The sequence below is a fragment of the Hemiscyllium ocellatum genome, chromosome 7 (assembly GCF_020745735.1).
Source record: "Hemiscyllium ocellatum isolate sHemOce1 chromosome 7, sHemOce1.pat.X.cur, whole genome shotgun sequence".
Classification (NCBI taxonomy): domain Eukaryota; kingdom Metazoa; phylum Chordata; class Chondrichthyes; order Orectolobiformes; family Hemiscylliidae; genus Hemiscyllium; species Hemiscyllium ocellatum.
The window spans coordinates 104,250,266-104,274,321 of NC_083407.1; the positions used below are offsets into that span (position 1 = coordinate 104,250,266).

At 45.5% G+C, this 24,056-nt stretch overlaps 2 protein-coding genes across 2 annotated transcripts in view; one reads left to right on the forward strand and one right to left on the reverse strand.

Moving 5' to 3' along the window:
* The window catches only part of mdh1b (malate dehydrogenase 1B, NAD (soluble)), a 53,037-nt gene extending 42,844 nt beyond the window's left edge, over positions 1–10,193 (forward strand). Inside the window, exon 9 of the mRNA XM_060828163.1 lies at positions 10,053–10,193. Coding sequence (XP_060684146.1) covers positions 10,053–10,193 — 141 coding nt within the window. The remainder of the gene's footprint in view (positions 1–10,052) is intronic.
* A 993-nt stretch (positions 10,194–11,186) lies between these two features.
* On the reverse strand, positions 11,187–23,820 carry LOC132817664 (putative methyltransferase DDB_G0268948). The gene is made up of 6 exons (XM_060828164.1): positions 23,710–23,820; positions 21,317–21,474; positions 19,111–19,324; positions 17,382–17,482; positions 13,489–13,626; positions 11,187–11,277 (listed from the first exon to the last, which is right to left on the reverse strand). The coding sequence occupies exons 1-6, from the start codon at positions 23,818–23,820 to the stop codon at positions 11,187–11,189; spliced, it is 813 nt and encodes a 270-aa protein (XP_060684147.1).
* Positions 23,821–24,056: the final 236 nt, after the last annotated feature.

Here is a 24,056-nt window from a genome sequence, read left to right on the forward strand (position 1 = left end):
CTGTAATTAAACCAGCATCCCACAGTGATCTAATGATGTCAATGATTTATGTTTCATCTCTCATGTGTTACTTGGTTTAATCATTTGTCCAAAGCAATTATCCTGAAGATGTATAACACACACACAGATATGAGATGAACAAGAAGACTCCTGGACCCACCACTGCTCACACTAATCAGCAGAACTCATGCTTCCTCCTTTCCTGACCAATAGTAATCCAATACTCCAGGACTAAGGAAAGGAGAAAGCAAGTTCTGGATGGGATCTTCCCAATTCCAGAACAATGTGAGCAATGGTGAGTCATTTGAGATAAAAATGGCGATTTCAGAAAAATGGAATTCTCAACGCAAGAAAAAGACGGCCAATTTGCTGCATTTTAATGGGAAGATGAGAATCTCAATAGTAAGCGTTGAGAGGACTATTTGCATGCATTAATGTTGTTACCTAATCTTGCCTTGTTTATGTGCAGTTTGCTACTTTTCCAGACAGTGGGGAGAAGCTTGACAGTGATAATCCCTTACATGGCAGTCTGAGCAGGTACCTGGCAGCTCCAGCTCTCCACTTGCTCCTCCAGGTCTTCACCTTCTCCAGATTTTGACGACATCTCACAGCATGCTCATGGAGTTTGGCATCGGACACTCGCCAGCTTCACCACTTCATCATGGCACATCTCAGACTCTTATGATATTGTGCACAACTTCATTACTGCCCTCTGGAACTCACTGACACCTTACATCACAATGGCACTGCCAGGACACCTTGCACACAGGGACGGGCACCCACCTCATGCATAGGATTAGAGTGCATCTCAGGGCTTGTGGCTTTCTCTCTTAGCGCACACTCACTTTGCACCTACATGGATGCTCACAGCATTTCTACTTTGCCTCCCTTTTTGCCTTTAGCACCTCATTCAGAATGTTTCTCGCAGTGCTTCTGTCTCGCCTTAACATTCAGCACAGAAGTAAAGCCAGGCAGCTTGTCATATTGTCGGCAGTGATCAGTCAAGGGGTGTGCACGTTGCCATATTGCACCGTTCTATGCCAGCAGCTTTCATGGTCAACACAGTAAATGTGACAAACCAAATGACAATGGCAGAACACCTAAGTGGAGTAGTCCTCAGTTGAGTCCAGGAGGACCGTCAGGAGTCACCAGCACAGTCAATCAAGGACAATGTTTGATCACAGTCCAGGATCTTGAGATATTCAGGGTCTGGAGGTCCAAATCACTATAGTTGGGGAGTGAGCCATGGTCTGCCGTTGAGGAGTAATGGTACATCGGTTGCAGAACAATGCAGATATCAGTCAGCTCTCTGGACAGCCGTCAGTAAATGCTGTCCTTTCGTGTTGGTCAGGGGTTTCGGCCATGGTCATTCCTGGTAGGTGAGTAGTCAGTTGTGGGGATTGGAAGCAGCATGCTGTCATGCAGAGGGGACAATGTTATTGAAAGGAGACAACCCCACGTATGAAGGGGTGGGGGTGGGGCAGATTGTAGAGCATGGGAGGGCAAGGAGTACTGTGGAAGGTGGGTCATTGATGGTCACCACCACCTTGGCTTCAGTGAGAGACGGTGTGCAATGATGTTTGTTATGACTCAGCCACATGCCTGTGATTAGGTAAAGTGAAGAGATATGGAGAGTTAAATAAAGGAGCTAGCTGGGACAACGGGGAAAATCAAACCCAATGGGGTTGTCAGGGAAGACAAAGCAAAAAGAAACATGAGAAGTGGAGCCCATGACTCAGTCCATGAAGGTCTAGCTTTATTTTTATTCATTTATAGGATGTGGTCATCACTGGCTGCACCAGCATTTATTACCCATCCCTAATTGCCCTGAGAGCATTTAAGTGTCAACCATATTGCTGTAGGTCTGGAGTCACATATTGGCCAGACTAGGTGAGGACTGAAGTTTCCATTAGTGAACCAGATGGGTTTTCTCCTGACAATTGGCAATTGATTCATGGTCATCATTAGACTCCTGATTCCAGAAATTTATCGAGTTCAATTTCCACCATCTGCCATGGCAGGATTTGAACCCAGAACATGACCTGGGTCTTTGGATTAATGCAAGTTCAGATTCAGCCCTGCACCTGCAACAAGCTATTCCTGGCTTGCAGTGTTTGAAGTACAGAGGTGGGATTTAAATATGGCTCCAGTGATGTGAATCCAGTAAGGTCCTGGCAGTGCGGAACACTTCCTCGACTGGTGACTGCATGATAGCTAGAACACATCATCATAGGGGTGTGGCACGTTCATAATGAGGTGAGCAGCAGAGAATCACATTGGATAGCCCACTAAAGCTCACAGAGTGAAACCTTTCCGTGATTCCAGCTCCACCCCAAAATTAACACTCGGCCAATTATGGGTAAAATTCCATCTTCTATGACAATGTCAGATGAAACTGCTGAAAGATTCATAACTGATGCCCTGAGGCATCAAAACAAACTTCAGGAGTCCATGATTATAAAATGGTGCATCTCGAGGTAAAGGAAAGCAACGCCCATGTTCCAATGTCAACAAAAATGGCTTCTTCCCTTTTGGAATTATAAAGTCCATTTTAAAAAAAAAGGGATGGCATAAACATCAGTCAGCTGTTCTGTAACCTTCTGAGGGAAAATAAATGTTGCAGCATCCAACCATACTGTTTGCTTATCTGTGCTCCCTGGTCCTATCACTGGCTGCCCACAATGCTATAAGTGTGATCTTGCCAAGATTATATCCAATTACAATAAGCCATATTTACTCCTTTACTTAAATAACTTATAATTAAGGCCAAGAGACCATTTGTCTTCCTAACCATTTGTGGGACCTACATCCTAGCTTTCAGTGACTCATGAACCAGGTCTCTTTGGACATGAATACTTCCTAATCTCTCACTGTATAAGAAATACTCCACATTTCTGTCTTTCCTACCATGATGGGTAACTCCATTTTTTTGTAGAAAGACAAAATAAGTAAATAAGGAGAAGCTGTTTCAATTGTTAGTCAACAGAGAACACAGATTTTCATTGATTTGTCGAATAACCAGAAAGAAGATATTTCTTAGATAGCAAGCTGTTGTGATTGCCAATTCACCTAGATGCAATAATAATTTTCAAAAAGGGTACTGGATACTTGCTTGACAAGGGAAAATATGCTGAGCTATGGAGAAAAACAAAGGTTTGCATTGCTCAAAAAACCCAGCAGACAGTGGTGCAAATGGTCCCCTGTGCCATATAATATAGTGGTATTGATTCACCATGAATACAAGTATAATGTAAATTTCCCAAAGAAGAGGCAACACTTTCATCAGCATTAACTGTAATATTGCCAATGAATGCCCTAAGTTGCAATCCATTGATGCAACATATCATTATTGGTGGTAGCTGTCACAATTGACTATTCATGATGTGGAGGAGCTGGTGTTGGACTGGGGTGTACAAAGTTAAAAATAACACATTAGGTTGTAGTCCAACGGGTTTATTTGGAAGCACTAGCTTTTGAACCACTGCTCCTTCATCAGGTGGTGCTGTGATGATGAAGGAGCTGCGCTCCAAAAGCCAGTGCTTCCAAATAAACCTGTTCGACTATAACCTGGTGTTGTTTGATTTTTAACTTTGACTATTCATGGTATATATAATTCCAGTCTGGGAGCACTCAACTTGAATGTTTGCTTCAAAACACCCTTCAAATTATAAGTTACATTCCTTTCCTTTTAGAATCATTCTTCGCTGAAAGATGGTACAGCACCAATCTGTACCAAGTCAAGTTCCAGTCCATCCCTCCATTGAGATCAATGGAGAAATCCTCCCAAACATGGAGCATTTCCCTTACCTGGGAAGCTAGCCCTCATTTAAGGCTGATATTGATGCTGTGATTCAACATCACATCTGATCTGCAGATGCCACTTCCAGATGTCTAAGGATGAGAGTCAGTTCTGATACTAAGGTCCTTGTGTCAGGCTGTCTTCCTTCTGATCTTTCCATCTGGCTCTAAAACCTGGGCTATGTACATCTCAGGACCTTTGCGAAGTACCATCAATGCTGTTTGAGATGGAATATCTGCATCAGATGGGATGGCAGACATACTAACACCAGCGTCCTTGAAGCAACCAAAATTACTTGTATCCGAGGTTATGATCATTCAAAACCAACTCCACTGGGCTGGCCATGAGCTTAGACTGCCTGCGTTTCGACCACCAAAGCAAATCATCTTCACCCAACTCAAGGAAGGGACCCAAATGAGCAGGGGTCAAAGGAAGTGTTTCAAAGGCTCCCCGAAAGATGTCCTCAAGAAATGCAACACAGATGTCAATGCATAGGTACAGAAGAAACCGACATTGAGGAAAATGCTGTATGAGGGGAAGCAATTCTTTGAGAACACCCCATTGGCAAGAGGATGTATGGAAAGCAAACTGGGAAAAGGAATGCCCATGATCTCAAGGTCTGGGAACCCCGCCATCCCTGAACTCCCCCCATGTCATTCACCATCTTGATTTAGAAATATATCAGCATTCCTTCAGGATCACTGTGTCAAAATCCAAGGGATCTTACAGTGAGAGATGCAAGAAAGTTAAATAAAAGTCAATATTGTAGATCAATATGGTTAACTTTACTAATCATTGTGATATTTGATTGAAAATGACTGGGGATTTATAAAATTAGCCTTGAGTCTTGCACCTTTAATAGGTTAAAAATTATACAACACTAGGTTATTGTCCAATAGGCTTGTTTGAAAGTACAAGCTTTCGTTGCTACCTAACGAAGGAGCAGCATTCCAAAAGCATGTACTTCCAAATAAACCTGTTGGACTATAACCTGGTGTTGTGTGAGTTTTGACTTTGTCCATCCCAGTCCAACACCGGCACCTCCACATCATGACCCTTAATAGGCACAACATCCAGAAGTTCATCATAGTCTGAATGAAAATGCTTGTACTCAAGTCCCATAGTGCCACCTGCTGGCATAAGGACATTATGGGATCAAAGATGTGTTGCTTGAAGAGAAGGTTGAGAGGATTGACAGAGCTGTTCAAATTGTGTAGAATCTAGACAGAGCGGAGACAGAGAGAGAGGGAGAGAGACACAGCAAGCAGGAAGAATTCGTTTTTGGACCTAAATTGGGAGAAGTGTAACTCAGATTCACAACAGCTCACAGACTTAAATGACAAGTTGTGTGAACTTGGGCTGCCCTTCCTTCAGTTTAAATGGTTGAGACATAATCTTACAAGAGATGCTTAAAATTAGGGGTTTTATAAGGTAGATGGAGAGAAACTGCATTCTGTGGTGGAAAAGACAAACAGGAGGAGAAATCTCTTCACCAAGTGGGCGTTCATTCTGTGACAGTCTCTATCACCGAAAGGTGGGCAAGCGAAGTTATTGAATCTTTTTAAGAAAGAAATAGTTACATTTCTAGAAGTTAAAGGCATCGAGGTATATGAGGAGAGAGCAGGAATCTGACATTGAGATAGAGAATCACCCCATAATTGTATTGAATGGTGGGCTGAATAGCCTAGTCCTGATGCTATTTTCTGTTTCTGTGATGGAAATTTAGCAACAAGGGCAACAGGAAGATGTGGGGAAGACAGAAATGCAAAGTCCTCGAGGCCCCTTCTCAACCTAAAGATTACCTAGTTCTATCTTTCATGCTTTTCACAAATAGATCTGTAGAGTCAGAGAGATGTACAGCATGGAAACAGATCCTTCAGTCCAACTTGTCCATGCCCAACCATGTCCAACATTTGCCAGCATTTGGCCCATATCCCTCTAAACCCTTTCTATTCATATACCCATCCAGATGCCTTTAAAACATTGTAATTATACCAGCCTCCACTGCTTCCTCTGGCAGCTCATTCCATTTAGGCACCGACCTTAGTATGAAAATGTTGCCCCTTATGTCCTTTAAAATCTCTTTTCTCATCCTTAACCAATGCCCTCTAGTTCTGGATTCCCCCACCCCAGGGAAGAGACTTTGTCTATTTATCCTATCTATGCCCCTCATGGTTTTATAAACCTCTATAAGGTCACCCCTCAGCCTCCGACACTCCAAGGAAAACAGCCCCAGCCTATTCAGCCTCTCCCTATAACTCAATCCCTCCAACCCTAGCAACATCCTCATACATCTTTTCTGAATCCTTTCAAGTTTCACAGCGTCCTTCCTGTAGGAGGGAGACCAAAATTGCATGCTGTATTCCCAAAGTGTAACATGGAAAGACTGCTTCAGAGACATTTTGTGTATAGCCTGCAGATTAGACTAGGGCTGCATCTCAGAGATGATCGCTTGCTCTCATAACATTTGTTCGTTTAGTGCCTTGCTCACATGCTGACAGTGGTCATGCCTCACCTTGCCTCATGGTGACAATTAGTAGCATCACAAAATCAGGCAACTGCCCTTGCCCCAAGCAGTCCTCAGTCTGGGCGGGTGGGGGTGAACATCTTGCAGAACCACAGTGGTGCTGGGTCAATTTCATCCTTGCTCCCTATGCCAGCAGCTCACTCAGTGAACAGACGGCCAGTGCAGCAAGCAAGGAGACAGGTCGCAAAGTCTGAGGGGAGTCGCCCTCACCCAAGTCCACGGAAGAACACATTATTCAGGGGTACCCTCCCACATAGTCACGGTCAGGGTGTTCTCGGTCAGGGGTCTGTGCCTTCGCAGTTAGGGGATTGAGTCCCAGTCAGTATGTTGGCTCCCTAGCAGCAAGTGGGAGGTTAAGGTTAAGTGGCTGGGGAGATGGACAGGCACCTTGCATCCATCCCAGTGTGTCTTACCCCGGGACTGTCTGATCATGTTGGTTGAGGGGATGGGTCCCAGTCAGTCTGTCACATCTGGCCATGGAAAACTGAATAGGGCAACTATGTGTGGCAGTGGAGGAGGAGGGGGGCGGGGGAAGGAGGGGCCTGACCACAGGACTGAGCGTCAATGGGTTAGTCAGCAGGACTTGTAGCTGGAGGCTGTGGGTGAGGGTACAGTACAGTTATGAAGGGTTGGGCGCAGCAGGGGCAGCAGGATTTGCGAGGGCTGGGGGATATATGGTCAAACATATGCAGGGATGGGTGTAATGCGAGTTTGGGGGTGTTGCCTGTGGTCAGGAGTAATCTAGCTCCAGGTGGGGGGAGGGAGTCAGTGAATGACCACAACAGGCCTGACAGGGGCAGGATGAGAAGGTAGGCCGGTGTAAACACAGATGCACTGTTTGGGAGCATACTTGGGAAGCGTGAAGGCTCTGAGTCAATGGGGTGAGATATTGGGAAGGAGACGTGCAGATTCCAGGATGGGGCTGCAAGTGACTGGCAGGGGTGGGTTCATCATTACCTTCCTTTGCGCTGGTGCCGCGGGGGAGAAAATGGCTGCACTGCTGTCAGAGTGGAGTATCGCATTCTGAACCCTGGGATTTCCAACACTGAACCTTGGGGTCTCCCAAACCCAACCCTGATCTTATGGATCTCCCCGAAGCTGGATAGAATACACCTAGTTTTGTTCATTGTGTAAACTGACCAAGTTGTTTTCCATCGCCAAACCCTTTTAATCTTCATTCATCTGGTTCAAGCTTATTCTTGTGTAAGGAGCAGTACAGCCAGTTCACTGACTTGTTCACTGCCCCAGAGTGTTCGCAAGTGTCATGATCAGATTAAACGTATTCTTCAAAATGGATCATGAGCATGTATATGTCTGTAGCCCCCTTTGAATTACGAGTTAATTTAAAAATGACCAGCAGCAATACTTGACACATAAACAAGACAAGCTTTAATTTATTACAAAACTACTGTAATTATTCAAGTAAAAGTGATCAAGCTGTTAGTTAGAAATACATTTATAAAGATTAACAGGAGTTAAGGCTGAAAGGTAATTGAAGGTAAGATCAGTCTCTATTCTAGGAACAGTGCTTCTTGAAATTTCTCATTCTGAGGTGAAATGGTTGACACTTGAAGACAGATTCAGCAGATTCAGCAGTTCCTGTTGTCAAATAGTCAATGTTTGCCCATGCAGATCAGCTCAGAGAGAGGTTATTTATTTCTCACTAATTCTGCAGCTATGGCACTTGTAGACTGCCTGATCTCTTTTGATGGAACAGCAGTTGATTTCCAATTCCTGCCTTCTTGCCTCCCATAACCAAGGCAAGTAGTGATGTCTCCTGAACAATTTGACTGACTTCAGGCAGACTTGATGCAGTTCAAAACTGACGACTAATGGCTACAGTGCAAATCCAGGCGACAATGATACCAAAAAGCAGGGCAAGGAGCTCAATCATGCTGGAATCCCTTTGAAATGTCTTGCCATTTATCACAGAAGCTGTGATTTTTCACAATTCAATGGACATCTTGCATTTTAATGTCTCTGTGATCAGCCCTTACAGACATTGGTAAGGTATGAATGAAAACAGGTGTCTGTCTCTATTTCAATCTACCTTAACATCTAGAAGATCATAAAATTCTGCCATTACTATGGAAAAGGACATTTTGAGTTGTAGGAAACAAAATCACAGGGATTCTATGAATTGGTTGCTATGGTATCTAAAATTTCCAAATTGTGAGTTGCGTTGTAAATGTGTATATAGCGTGATGAATTCTGTGTTCACTTGAATTTAAAAACTTGCTTACACACGGGAAACATTCCATTACCAGGACAGTGCAATCATTTCTCTGAATTATACGAGGCACCCAGACTCGCTCAGTCACAGGATTAAATGTGAAATACTGAAGTGAAAATGTTTAGGTTACAAGCTCCATGCAGTGCTGGAATTTATTTCCAAGATATATGTCCGGGACTGATGTTCAGCTTTATCAGAATGGCAAGATTGGTGTCTCAGGATCATGCTCCACTTTGTCATCCTGGGCTGGCAGCGGGGGAAGGCAGCGAAGGTGTGGGAGAGGGGGGAAAGGGTGCAGACAGAGGTGAGGAGAGGGAATAAAATAGGGAGGTAGGGAGAGGGGAAGCGCAGAGAAGAGGGGGAGGGTGGAGGAGGCAGGCAATGCAGAGGATGGTGGAGAGGTTGGGAATTAGAGTCATAGAGATGTACAGCACTTACAGCTTCGGTCCAACTCGTCCATGCTGACCAGATGTCCTAAATTAATCTACTCCCACTTGCCAGCACTGGCCCATATCCCTCCAACCCCTTCCTATTCATATCCCCATCCAGGTGCCTTTTCAATGTTGCAGTTGGATCAGCCTCCACCACTTGGACAGGGGTTGTGGGGTCATGGTCTAGGCTAGAGATGCAGGTGGGGAGAGAGTGAATGAACTGGCTTTCCAAATACTAGAAATGAGATGACCCAGTGCCTCCTAACTCAAAAACAATTATAAATAAGGATATATCTGCATTAAAACACCCCAGCTGGCAGACTGAGATCACTTCCAAGTCCACCCACATCATATCAGAAATCTCTTACTCTCAATTAATCTCAGTCAGGTTCTTTAAACGGCCTTATTTCACTCTCTAATGTTCAGGAGTACTGAACAACCCTGTCATCTCTGTTATCTACAACAGTTCACAACATCAAGTCAAATGAAGTTAATATTGTAAAATGTCACATTTTAAACAAAAACAGTTAAAGGAATGTGTTGCCTTTTCGATCATTGTTTGAACCAGGATTTAATAGCACAGCAAGTGATCAAGGTTCAGAATTGGGAGTTTTACATGAATTAAGCAGGATTTCTGGCTAATGGTTAAGTGAGTGATTTTAGATCATTTACTGTAAGCTGTAGGGTCTTGGTGGGGGGAAGTGTGTTTAACCCTGGAGGTGAGGGGAGGGGAGGGTTGGGGGGAGTTCATTGTGAGTAATCAATTGTGTCAGTTAAGGGCCTTTACTTCTGTTAGACGGTCTCTTGGGTTGAAGGGTAATTTGTTTCCACTCCATTCGATAGGATCTCAGACAGCTGATGTGAGTGGGAGGAGGAGGTGGGGGAGGCGCAAGGGAGGGGAAAATGTGGTGGGACGGGGAGAGGGATCCTGTAGGCCATTAGGGACATTCTGAAGGACACACACGGCACGTGCAGACACCATGACCGTGGCACAGTGATGCCGGTATCACAGAATGATGGTACAGAAGTCTGCGATCACTGGTCCACTCCCAACTCCTCAAGCTGTCCGCTGCCCCGCCTCAAGGCTCACTGTTTGGCACCCCACTCCCCGAACGAGCTGGGGAGCCAGACAGCAAGCTGGGCATCAAGTGGCATCAGGAGGTGAGGCACGGAGGGCAGCAAGCAAGAGGCAGCAACAACTAGCACACAGCTCACGAGCGGCGCCAACCTCCCGTTCCAGTATGTTCACAGGAGAGACAGTGCTTTAGCTGATTCAGGCAAAGGGGGTTCTGGAGGGGTCAGTGGTGGGAGAATCGGGAGGGTGAGGGTTGGCTCTGGGGAAGAGTATCCTGTCCTGTTCTGATCAGATGTAAACCCCCATGTGATTCTGACAGGGTTACACACACTGAGCAGTGGGAAATTGCAATGTGAATATGTCCAACTATACAATAGAATCCGAACTCTCCACAAAGGTCTTGCCTGAATAACGATTTGATTTGAGTTATTAATGTCACATGTACCTAGGTACAGTGAAAAGTTTTGTCACATCATGTAAAGTGCATTAGAGTGACGAATACAACGTTAGAGCTGCAGAGAAGGTGCACAAAGAGTGAGATCAACGTTAGATTTAAAATTTGAGAGGTCCACTCAGAAGTCCAATAACAGCAGAAGCTGTTTAAGCTGTGTTTAAGCTTTTGCATGTGCGTTTCCCTGGTGGAAAAGTTTGGAAGAGATTATAACTGGAGTGCAAGAGATCTTTGATTATATTGGTTGCTTTCACAAGGCAGTGGGAAGTACAGACGCAGGCATTGGATGGAAGGCTGGATTGCCTGATGGACTGGGCTGTGTTCGCAACTCTCTGTAGTTTCTTACGGTCCTGGGCAGAAAGGTGGAGTCCCTCAATCATGTTTCATAAACAGTGGGTGTGCACGGGAAGTATTAGACTCAAACTCTAACTGCTGCAGGAGTCATCAACCCTCCAAAGCCCAGGAAAATGTGAAGGGTCTCTATCTGGCTTTCAATCGTACACTGTTCTGTGCCCCTGCTGACGGTGAACATTCACCCATGCAATGTGTTATGACTGTGTACAAACCAACTTTTACCAATGTCCACATTGTGAAACACAGAGTTAAAGTCTTACTTAAGATTTAAAATCATCACTTGACGCAACTGGTCTGAGAGACAGGGTTGTAGATATTACTCGGGTTTGCATGCCAGTAAACAGAAAGCAGTCCAGTTCACTTCCAACACAGTCTCCCTGGAAGAAACTCCCATCGCCTGCATAAAACTAAAAAAGAAATAAAAATGTCATGAGTTAAATGCCTGGAAAATACACTCAGTTGGCTAACGTAATAACGACTGGAACATACTGGGAAAATGTTAACATTCTACATCTTCATCGAAGCACAGCTGGTCCCACAACTCAGAACTGGCTGTAAAATTCACCCCCAATCTCTAGGGAAGGAAGGATAACATGGGCTTGGGGAAGTTCACTTAAGTTGGATCCCCCCCCCCAGGGTGAAAAGGTTACGGTATGATGAGAGACTGAGTGAATCGAGATTATATTCACTGGATGATAACCTTATCGAAGCACAGACAATGACAGTGGGTCTTTCAGGGCTGGATACTGAGACATTGTTTCCTTCTCTTGTTGGAACAGGGGGACACAATCTCTGGTTAAGCAGATATCATTCAGGATGGAGAGGAGGAGAAATTTCGTCACTCCTAGGGGAGTGAATCATTGGCATTGTCTTCCCCCCAAAGGCTTTTCAATGTTCCACGCCTTGGTTGTATTGAACAGACTCGATGGACTTTGTGGTCTAATCCTGCTGCTATCTTTTGTTAAAAATCACACACCAGGTTATAGTCCAACAGGTTTATTTGGAAGCACTAGCTTTCTGAGCACTGCTCCTTCATCAGGTGGTTGTGATGAAGGGGCAGCGCTCTGAAAGCTAGTGCTTCCAATTAAACCTGTTGGACTATAACCTGGTGTTGTGTGATTTTTAACTTTGTCCACCCCAGTCCAACACTGGCACCTGCAAATCCTAGCTATCTTTTGTGTCCTTGTTTGTTCACTTCCTTAATGTACTGGATTGAACACCTTTTCCATTCCCCTGTCCTTTCTCAGACCTTAAATCATATTAAGATCAGGAATGTAAAGACTGTAGCTTTTAATTTTTGTGGCTTTTTTAATTGCAAACTGAAATGAGAAAAGACCTGTTTTAAAACCAGAGATTGAGAGGATCACTGCCTAGAACATAAAAGAATACAGCGCAGAACAAGCCCTCTGGCCCTCAATGTTGCGCCGACCTGTGAACTATTCTCAGCTCGTCCCCCTACACTATCCCAAAATCATCCATGTGCTTATCCAAGGATTGTTTAAATCTCCCTAATTGTGGCTGAGTTAAAGTTGCCTAGTACAAAAGTAAATAACATGACACTTTCATTGTGAATAAAGTTAAGAATCACACAACACCTGGTTATAGTCCAACAGGTTTAATTGGGAGCACTAGCTTTCGGAGTGCTGCTCCTTCATCAGGTGATTGTACACCCCAATCCTACACCAGCATCTCCAAATCATTGTGAATACTATTTGTACAGCAGTGTTTGCAGAGGAACTGCAGCTAAAGGGCTGTACATAAATGGACATCTGCTTGGCAACAAGAAAAGCAGATTGGTTTGTGGATCAGTGACCAGTTACCAATGACAAAAGTCTTCTGCCTGCCAACAACAATGTGATTGGCTCTCAGGTAGCTGAGCAGTGCGGGGCTCTCAATAAGAGCCTTCAGACCACCGGCAACACTCTCTCTGTTCTCCAGAGTAAAAGCCACTTCAAGTCTGAAGAAAATCAGTTTATTTTTTCTCTGGCAGTTGCCATAGGCTGTAACCGTTAGCCAGTAAGACACAGGTCTTTCTTTGGTGAACCAGCCACCCTGTGTCTTTTGCAAACCAGTAAAAGCTCCTGGAAAAGGGAAGACTAAGACACGCCATTTTGATCCACAGGAGAATCAGAGCAACAGATTCTTGGAACAATGATTGCCAACTGCTGTCCCAGTTTTCCTTCCATCCATAATTTGTGTTTTATTGTTCCCCTGCCTACATCTGTCTGCATCCAAGGGGGAATGTATAAGTTTTAATTAGTAGAGTTTTACGTTGACAGTGCATAACTGTTTACCTGTAGCTGGAATCGATTTATTTCTACTAAAGGGCAATTTGTGATAAGTGCAGAAACCTGCTTCCATGCTTTTTATTAAACTGTATCCAGGAAACGTTGGGGAATTTTGTGCACTTTTACAAATCCTCAACTTCTATGATGACTCCGGGAATAGTGGGGAACACTTGATTTCCAGTGGACCAGCCCAGCAAGGTCTGACAGGAAACAGATTGTGGTTCCCAAGATTCACTGAGTTGCCCCAGTGGTCTCGCTGTGCACATATCCTGATCTATTTGACCACTCAAGCCGATCAATTAATTTTCCCACTTCCACGATAACTCTTACTCTTTCTCCATCATTTCGAGGGTGGCTTTAGCAGCTTCCGGGTCCTTCTTCAGAAATGTTTGGTAGAAAGACAAGGATTCGAAGAAGCCTTTGATCCACAAGACTGGCACTAATTGCTTGAATGAAATGCTATCGACCCTGGAAAAGAAATAAAAAATTCCTTTTCAAATGTGGAAACAGGAAGTGCAGGTAGCACTCGGCAGGTCAAGCACTGACCCTACTCCCATTGATGGTATCGATATGATTATTAACTTAATCAAAATCCATCCCCTCCCTGATTTGCCAGCACTGAATCACATTTATTAGCCCATTCTTCCAACTCATCAATTTTCTTTCTGCAGCCTGCTTCAGTTTGCCAAAGAATGAACTGTGCCTCCTGTTTTGAAAAGTACTTTTTCAAGCCGTAGAGACAACTCGCTTTGTTGCCCTGAATTCCGACTCGGTTAGAGTCAATTCCTCACACAGGGAAAGGTCTGAAAGTAGAGAAGGGCGAATTTAGTTGTCCAAAATACTGCTTCTCCCAACAATGACTGCACCCAGTTCACATTCGAGGCTGGAGTCCTCAAAGACTTTGGCCTTTTGTTTAAACATTGGTCTAATGGGTAGATTGGTTGAGTGCACTGCTTTAGTACACTAGATGGTTCAATAGGTTTGAGTATCATGGTCTGGTCTGCCCTCTGCTGTCACAAATCTGTAAGTGCTCTTTTAAACTCCTGCCGTACTAAGAATCAAAGCTCAAACTGAATAAATCGATAACATTCGGAAAATAATGATACTGCTTTTTAAATCATTTAAAAATTATGTTTTGGAGCTCTGTAGTCAAAATTAATCCTAGCTGGATTTAAAGACACAAATCAAAATCGTTGTGAAGACAGGATGAGATTTCCTGTCTTGGCTGTGGTGAGATTAATGGAAGTATGATGACGAAATAGAGGGAGCATGTAAAAGAAGTCAGGTCCTCAGCTTTGGGAAAAGCTGTCTCGATTTTCCCCTGAAGCTATAAACGGTGACTTCTGAATCTCACTGTTCTGTGGGCCTACCTTATTTCCCATCCCCTTGAAGCAACAACTTGCCAGACTTACATTCCACTCTCTTCCTCTCCACTGAGAAATTAGACAGCACGGTGCAGAAAGAGACCATTCAGCCCATTGAATCTGCACCGACCCTCCAAAGAGCATCCCACCCAAACCCCATAATCTTGCATTTCCCATGGCTATTCCTGAATGTCCCTGGACACTATGGGGGAATTCCCCATAGCCAGTCCACTGAACCTGCACGTCTTTGGACTTTCCGCAGACATGGGGAGAATGTGCAAACTCCACACAGACTGTCACGCGAGGGTGGAATCGAACCCGGGTCCCTGATGCTATGAGGTAGCAGTGCTAACCACTGAGCTAATCTACTGCCCATCTGCTCTGTTTAAGATTGGGAGCACTGTGCCACCCATGGCTGTGACCTGGCCATCATGGAGCTGCCTCTCCCACAGAATGTCCCTGTATGTTCCACAGTTACCACTAGCCTCCTTAACCTTTCACCCACGCAAGGCAGCACCGACAAACTACCCATCTCGCCAAACCATGACTTCTGTTCTCAATCCAATTCAGATACCACTTTCAGGCCTTTAACACATTACTTGGAGCTGATGGACTTGCATGTTTCCACAAGGTAACATTGTGCAGGGACAGGTGCATATTTTATGCACCGACACAGAATGTTTCTGCACCAACATGGACAGGCACATCTTATCATAGAATAGAATCCCTTCAGTGTGGGAACAGGCCCAACAAGTCCACACCGACCCTCCGAAGTGTATCCCACCCAGACCCATTCCCCTATCCTATTATTCTGTTAATGCATCTAACCTACACATCCCTGAACACTAAGGCAATTTAGCATGGCCAATTCACCTAACCTACATCTTTGGATTGTGGGAGGTAACAAGTGCCTCATCATCCTCTCTGAATGACCTTTCTCCCTGTGGATGGCTAATCTTACCAACACACCCAGTCCTGTTGGGTTGATCAATAAACCTACACTGCATTTCCCTTCGGATTCTCCACTCACTCCTGCACAAGGTCCTTCCTTTGGCCTCTTGTTGTTGACTGAAATCTGGGGCCTCCTCCTAACTGCAGCGTCCCTGCCTAGCGATAGCTTCCATCACCTCCCCCACTCAGACATGTGGCCTTTATCACCAAAGTCTTACCTTGGCCCTGTCACCCAGCTCCTCTGATATCTTCCCCTCCACTAAGCAGCTCCACTGGTGCTAATCCTTCAACCTCGCCTATAAACATCTTCATTCCCTACCTGCTGTCCCGATCCTGAGGTTTCTCTGAGATTTCCTTCCCACCCACCCTCTCTGCACTGAGTGACTCCTCATTCTTGGCAGTTTTAACCTCCATCTTCCTTTTGTTGTTGAGACCGTGACATCGTTATGGTGGTGTCAGCTGTGACTTTGTCCCTGACCAGTTCCTGAATCGGACTCACCACGTAAACAGTGGCTGCAAGAGCAGGTCAGAGGCTAGGAATATTGCAGTGAGTAACTCACCTCCTGACTCTCCAAAGCCTGTCCACCATGAGCAAGTCCGGAGTGTGATGGAATACTCCCCACTTGCCTGGATGAGTGCAGCTCCAACAGCACTATAGAAGCACCATGCCATCCAGGATGAAGTAGCCCGCTTGATTGGCACTTCTATAAACATCCCCTCCCTCCACCACCAGTGCTCAGTAGCAGCAATGTGTGTATTATCTACAAAGATGCACTGCTGCAGAAATTCACCAAAGATCCTCAGACAGCAGCTTCCAAACCCACAACCACTTCCATTGAGAAGGAGAAGGGCAGCAGATACATAGGAACACCACCACTTGCAAGTTCCCCTCCAAGCGACTCACCATCTTGACTTGGAAATATACCGTCACTGGGTCAAAATCCTGGAATTCCCTCCCTAAGGGCACTGTAGGTCAACCCACAGCAGGTGGGCTGCAGTGGTTCAAGAAGGCAGCTCACCATCACCTTCTCCAGGGCAACTAGGGACGGGCAATAAATGCTGGGCCAGCCAGCGACAGCCACCTCCCATGAGTGAAAAGGATAAAAATGTATGAAGCTGAGGAGAAGGAGAAAGACCCTGAGAATGATGGTGTGATGGATCATTGCGATTCTCTGATGCGTGACAATGAAGACACCCCTACCCCCAACATCCATCCAGGATCATAGGGCTCACTGCAAGAGTTGGGGGAGAAAACAGAGACAAATGTATAGACCAATGGGGCAGAAAATGTCTGACAATTCCTGTCCAATCCCTTTAGTCAATTGACATCCGTCCTAGAGATTTGATTTGTAATGTACGACACCTGTAATGTATGGTGTGATCTCCTTTAACCAATCCAACCCAACATTACAGAGAGTGTTGTTTCAGGGGGACAGGATAAAACCCGCCTTGTAACATCAACCAATGTCTCTTTGATGTATGTGGACAGACACAGCATGAGCGATAACACTCAGGGATGTCTGCATACACACTGGGAACATTTAGCCCAGCTGAAGTAAGTTGCAGAGTGATAATCCAAGCAGATTGAGAGGTTTGATGGGGATGTTTAATATATCGATAGTGAGATTGCATTTCCTCTCATGGGTTTTGGAACAAGAGCACAGAACATGAACATTAAAGCTCAATAACTCAGCAAGTACCTCTCCCCCGTTCCTTAAAGCTTAAATCTAAGATAGTCTGTTGCATTAATATAAAACAAAGAACTGTGGATGCTGGAGATCTGAAACAAACAAAATTGCTGGAAAAACAGCAGGTCTGGCAGCATCTGTGGAGAGAAAGCAGAGTTAACGTTTCAGGTCCAGTGACCCTTCTTCAGATCTGTTTGTTAGTCTCAATATCTGGTCTCACCTCTCTTTATCAGGGAACGTGATTACATCAAATATTTCCTTGTATTCATTCCGAACAATCTGATTTCTTTCACTCGCATAGGGAGCCAGGGACTTCAGTGTCTGGGAACAGGAAGTGCAAGAGAAAACTGGTCATGCTATCATTCAATACCCACCAAGAAGTGAGTGACTAATATGTGTATAGGTTACAAGGATGTGTGGCCCTGAGTGCACCAATATCCCTCCGCCATGACAGAGGAGCAGCAGGATAGATTCAGATTTTGTTTTCATTTGTTCCTTAGATCTGAGTGTCTCTGGCTGTGCCAGCATTTATTTCTCCATGCTGAATTGCCCTTGAGATGGCAGTGGTGAGTTATCTTTTTGAACAACCGGAGTCTTCAGAGAGTAGACACACACGCTGTGCTGTTTGAGAGGGAGTTCCAGCATTTTGACACTCATGATGCAGGAATAGAGATACAGTTCAAAGAGGCATGTACTGATCAGTTTTAGGACCACTGCTCGGGGCTTGGGTGTACAGAACATACCCCAGACTTGGGTGTGCAGAGCATTGTTGCAAAGTTTGCCAATGACATAAAACTTAAAAATGCAGTTGTGTCATAGAGTACATCTGGTGCTTTTAGCTGCCTATTACAGTGTTAACCATGTCAACGTAGAATACATGCAGGGGCCATGAGATTAAAATCAGTACAAGTCACATTTGGGACTCCGGTCAGTAGAAATCTACAGCCTCCATTTGGAGTCAGAGTCATAGAGATGTACAATGTGGAAACAGACCCTTTGGTCCAACCCGTCCGTGCCGACCAGATATCCCAACCCAATCTAGTCCCACCTGCCACCACCTCCAAATCTTTCCTATCCATATATCCATCCAGATGCCTTTCAAATGTTGCAATTGTACCAGCCTCCACCACATCCTCTGGCAGCTCATTCCATACACGTACCACCCTCTGCATGAAAAAGTTGCCGCTTAGATCTCTTTTATATCTTTCCCCTTGCACCTTAAACCTCTGCCTCTAGTTCTGGAGTCCTTCACCCTAGGAAAGAGATCTTATCTATTTACCCAATTCATGACTCTCATGATTTTATAAAGCTCTATAACATCAGCCTCTGATGTTCCAGGGAAAGCTGCCCTGGAACATTCAACCTCTCCCTTTAGCTCAAACCGTCCAACCCTGGCAACATCCTTGTAAATCTTTTCTGAACCCTTGAAGTTTAACAACATCCTTCCTATAGGAGGGAGACCAGAATTGCACGCAGTATTCCAAAGGTTACCAACCCATGATTTCATTGGTGCGTCTACAGCCACGACATACTAATCGAGTTGAAGCCTGCGCTGCTGGTCCTCCCTCTCTGCACAGGTATCCCTAACTTCATAAACCCTGTGGCGGCGTGATGAGGCCTTTAAGTGGTCACAACTGGGTGCAGCGTGAGCCTCCCTGGTGGGTGGGTGGGTGGTAGGTAGTACTTTGCCCCCAATACCATGCGTCCTAATTTTGCTGACTAACTTCCTATGTGGGACTTTATCAAAAGCTTTCTGAAAGTCCAGGTACACTGCATCTACTGGATCTCCCTCGTCCACCTTCGGAGTTACATCCTCGGAAAGAAGAAACATTTCGTACAATTAGTTTGGACCGCAGGCAGTGAAAGGACTGATGAACCAAACCCCATGTTAGACATAGATTGATCCTATTCTCTTACAGTTGCTCAGCTGGCCGCAGTCAGCTACCTACCTGTTGGATAATCTGGGTCAATCGCTCAGAGCAGTCATTGTAATGTACTTCAAAGGGAACTCGGTAGCAATAGACAGCCAGGCAGCCTTTGGGCTTTAAAACCCTGTCAACTTCCTTCATGAACTTCTCCAAGTCAAACCAATGTGCGGCCTCTGCTGCTGTTACCAGGTCGACAGAACCATCCTCGAATCCCAGCTCCTCCGCCAGGCCCTGTCTGTGAAGGGAATCGACAAACACAGGAATACAACAGCTTCAGTGGCATTTATTTGGATATCTCTGGGACACCTTGTACCTCAGCAGGCATCAATCGTTCATTGATTGAGTGCAAATTATCATAGGAGCCTTACCGTGTGGAAAGCAGGCCATTCAGCCCATCCAGTCTGCACCGACCCTCCAAAGAGCATCCCACCCAGACCCAATCCCCACCTATCCCTGTAACCCTGCAGTTCCCATGGCCAGCCTTGGGAAGGCCAACCCACCTGACCTGCACATCTTCAGACCGTGGGAGGAAACCGCCGAGGACACGGGGAGAATGTTCAAACTCCACACAGTTGCCTGAGGATGGAATCAAACCTGGGCCCCTGGCGCTGTGAGACAGTGGTGCTAACTGCTGAGCCACCGTGCTGTCCATTGGGATAATTGGATAAGATGATTGGAAGCCAGTTGAAGGTCTACCCAGGATACGTTTTGTGGTGGGGAGGGGGGAAATGCCCAAAGACTGCCTTTGATCCAGCCCGCTTACCCCCACCAATGCCCTTCCTAGCTGCCCCTTCAGTAAACTCAAATTTGTTTCTTTCAGATTTCCCAGAGGCGAATCACCATTCAGTTTGTTCATTGTCATGGAACATTTTCCAGGGTGAGGAACGATAAGGAGTTCAGTGCGGGAGTAAATGATGACTGGGGCAAGAGGTGAAAGCCTGAACATCAGGAAGGAGGTGTTTTGGATGGATGGCCCTTATTTGGGGGGGGGTTCTGGTTAATGTGAAGCCAGGAGACCTAATCACAGCTGGGTGTCGGGAGATGGCCCAGAGCACTGGTTGTGAAATGTGTTTGGCAAAACGTCACAGCCAGATTGTTTTACTACGTGAGAATTTCAAACAGTCCAATCTTCATGTGTATGTTTCTGCTCAGCTTGGAATGAAATTCACTCTTTAATATTTCCGTGCCATCGTTCAGTCCTGGGCTATCCCACAATGCAGTGCAGTGGTTCTCCAACTTGTGCATTTGTGACGACACCCCCGCCCATCTTAATGATAAAACAATGTAAGCCTAGGAACATGGAAAAAAGTGTTTGAATGTTACTTTGAAGGGGATGGCTATTTATTTACAGCTGGAAATGAGATTGGTGTTCCTGTTGTCTGTTGCGGGGACTGTCTCTGTGTGAGTTCTCTTTTTGTTGGGGGGGGTGGTGGGTAGGTGGGTAGGGGGTCAGGCGCACTCTCCTGCTGATTGGGCAGTCAACCTAGAACCCATGCCTCCCATTTCACATTGCGCCACCCCTGCTGAATCTCCAGAGTATGCAGTTCATTGAGAGCCAATGACTGAATTCCAGCAGAAACGTGACAATCCCTGGATGTTCCATCTTGTTGCGACCTGTGAGGGGGGGGAGGTGAGCTCGAAGTGGGAGTTGAGGGTGTGTTGGTTAGGGAGGGATCTGAGGGATTAATGTCTGCGGCTGGCTTTGGGGGACTGAGACTGGATGTGGCCAGAGACAGGCAGGGGTGATGGATGAGAGTGAGTTCAGAACAGACTTACCAGGACTTTTTCACTGGAGTGCATGAGGTGGACCTTATAGAGGCATATGAAATCATATGGGGTACAGATAAGCTGAAAGGCAAATGTCTTTTCCCTAGGTTGAGGGATTTCAAGACTCGGGGAAAGTTTTACAGAAGACAACGAGGCGCATTTGTTCTGTGTGGAATGAACTCCCAGAGGGAGTGGTGGATGCAGATATAGATACAACATTTAAATGACATTTGGATAAGTCCATGGATAAGAAATGTTTGGAGGGATATGGGCTGAGCACAGGCATGTGGGACTGGTTTAGTTTGGGATTCTGGTCAGCATGGAATGGTTGGACAGGAGGGTCTGTCTCTGAGCTCTATGACTCTATGCCTGAGGCTGTTTAGTTCTATGGGATTCAGTCCCCCCCATTGCCATCAACGGGGCTCAGGTTGGAGGGATGTTTTTCGTGTCCGTTAGTTACCTGTAAGAGACGTTATCGGGTCCATCCACCTTCTTCGCCTCTTCAATCTGAGCTTCACTCACATCAATCCCAACCACCTTTTCAAAGTAAGAAGCCAATCCCCTGGTGCTCTGACCTGAGCCGCATCCAATATCCACTGCCAGGGTGAAGGGTTTGCCCTTCTGAAAAAAGAACCATGTTTTTAGTTAAACACACCCCTGCTAACCCCTCCCCCCTACCTGAGAATTTCTGTGCTGAGTAATCCCATGTCTAATTGTTGAAGTCACACAATGTACAATTGGAGGGCTTGAGCTTGATAGGGAGAGGCGGAATAGGCTGGGACTATTTTCTCTGGCGTGTTGGAGGTTGAGGGTGACCGTGCGGAGGTTTATAAAATCATGAGGGGCACGGATAGGGTGAATAGTCAAGGTCTTTTTCCCAGGGGTGGGTGAGTCCTCAACTAGAGGGCATAGGTTTAAAGTGAGAGGGGAAAGATTTCACAGGAACCTCAAGGCAACTTTTTCACACAGAGAGTGGTGCGTGTGTGGAATGAGCTGCCAGAGGAAGTGGTGGAGGCTGGTACAATTACAACATTTAAAAGGCATCTGGATGGGTATATGAATAGGAAGGGTTTACAGGGATATGGCCCAAGTGCTGGCAAATGGGACTAGATTGGGTTGGGATATCTGGTCGGCGTGGACGAGTTGGACCGAAGGGTCTGTTTCCGTGCTGTGCACCTCTATGTCTCCACCCCCAACTTGCGTTTATATTGCACTGTTAACCTAACCAATTGGTGAGCCGAATTTCACACGGGGGTACATAAGGAGGCAATATAGGGGACGTTGTAGGGGACCCAAAGGTCAGTCAAAGAAGTAGGTTTTCAGCAGCGTCTTAGAAGATGAGGTTAAGGGAAGGAATTCCAGAGCTTCGGAGCCAGGCAGCTGAAGGCACGTTCGCTAGTAACAGTTCATGAATTAACAGAACCAGCAATAAACTGCTAAGAGACAAGGACACGCTGTTATACAGGAATTGAAAGCAATTAGCCATGTATGAGGGAAGAAGGAGTCAATGCTACAGAAGCAAAACTGTTTTAACAATTGCTTGATAACTGACTGCCTTATGCCATAAGGACAAATGATTGCCCTGAAGGAGGATTTAAGGAGTTAATGAGAGCAAAGTTGTGTCTTCTGTCAGTCAATGCCAAATATAACAAGGAAGCTACTTCTGGTTAAAAGGCAAGCTGTAGGCTTGCACTATTGTTTACGACCGAATATAAAGGATCATCCGTGGTGTTACATTGTGAACTTGAAGGACAGAAAACAATATACGAATTCAAATCCAGGCTTCTTCAGTAGCAGAACTCCTGGAGAACAACACGGACAAGGATAGAACTCTGGACACATCCAGAGACAGACAGTGTTGGTTGGAATCGTAAATAATTCTTAATCAGGTAACAGCACAAATGGGTTATGAGACTTAACTTGCTTACTTGAGGAGTCCTGTGACGTTTGATTAGTCACATTTCAAACTTCCAGTAGGGAGAAGTCTATCTTCTTTTTTAAATCTGTGGGCTGCTTGTAAAGGAGATACGTTTTGCTCAGACTACATGGACTGGTTCATGCGGACCCTCTTACACTGCCTGCTTACCCAGCCTGCTTCCCCACTGAAACATTCAACTCATATAAAACTTTAGTTCCTATTTCTAACTACATAAACATGGGCCACAGATTGTCGATATCAGTGGGATTGATGATGCAAAGGTTACGCACAAAACCCTGGAGTGGTTCTCGCACAGAAGGAGGCAGTTGTACTCGTCGTGTTCACTCCAGCTCAGTGTTAGTCCCCATCCCCTTGCCTCATGTGTTAGTCCCCATCACACAATCCCAGTCCCCTCCTGCCTGTATCCTCTACTCTAGTTGTCAAGAATGGTAATGTTTGACAATTCCTTGCAAGGATGCCACTTGTAGTCTGCCTGCTCCTATTAAGGGGCCTTGGAACTTACACAGATGTGTTTGAAGATAGCTTTGACTCTTTTTTTTCCCCCAGTTCTGGAAATTTACATGTCATTTACAGCTAACTAACCCTAACAGCTATGGTCTCTCATGGGCAGCTGGGTGACAGCAAAGGACAGTTTATGGATCCACATGACCATCAGAAAGAAAAGGAAAAGTGCCGAAGGGTTGCAGTTACATTGTCAGTTACTACCAACACAACAGAGTGGAAATTCGCCCCGCTCAGATAACCCGCTGGGACTCACTAGCACATTAGGATAGCAGCAGCAAACAAACCTATTGCTGAGACAATCACTTTCCAAATCCTGACAAGTCAAGGCTGTTGACCTTTGCTGTGCCTATCTTAAGCTGACCTCTTTATCTCCCGGGGACCCGCTCCGGTTCATTTCTCCACGTTCTCACCTTTCTCTGCAAGTAGTCGAGGATGAGATTGCGGATTTGGAAGGGCGAGGGAAGCCGGTATTTCAGGTACAGGGCAACGTGTTCACAGTCTTCAAACAGCCGCGCCGCCATCTTGCCGCAGCTCCTGTGGCCAATAGCTGTCCGCGAAAGCGGCTCTCCCAGTCTGTTAATAAACACTCGGCGAGATTAAAGGGCGTGATTCTTATCTATCCATCGTCCAGTAAATGCTTTCACAGTACTGCTTTCCACAGCTGAAACATTCCATTCAAGTGTAAGAGTAACTAATTAATTAATGCAGATGGTTGAATGAAAAGCGAGAGTAAGCTGCTTTTCCTCTTGCAAATTAA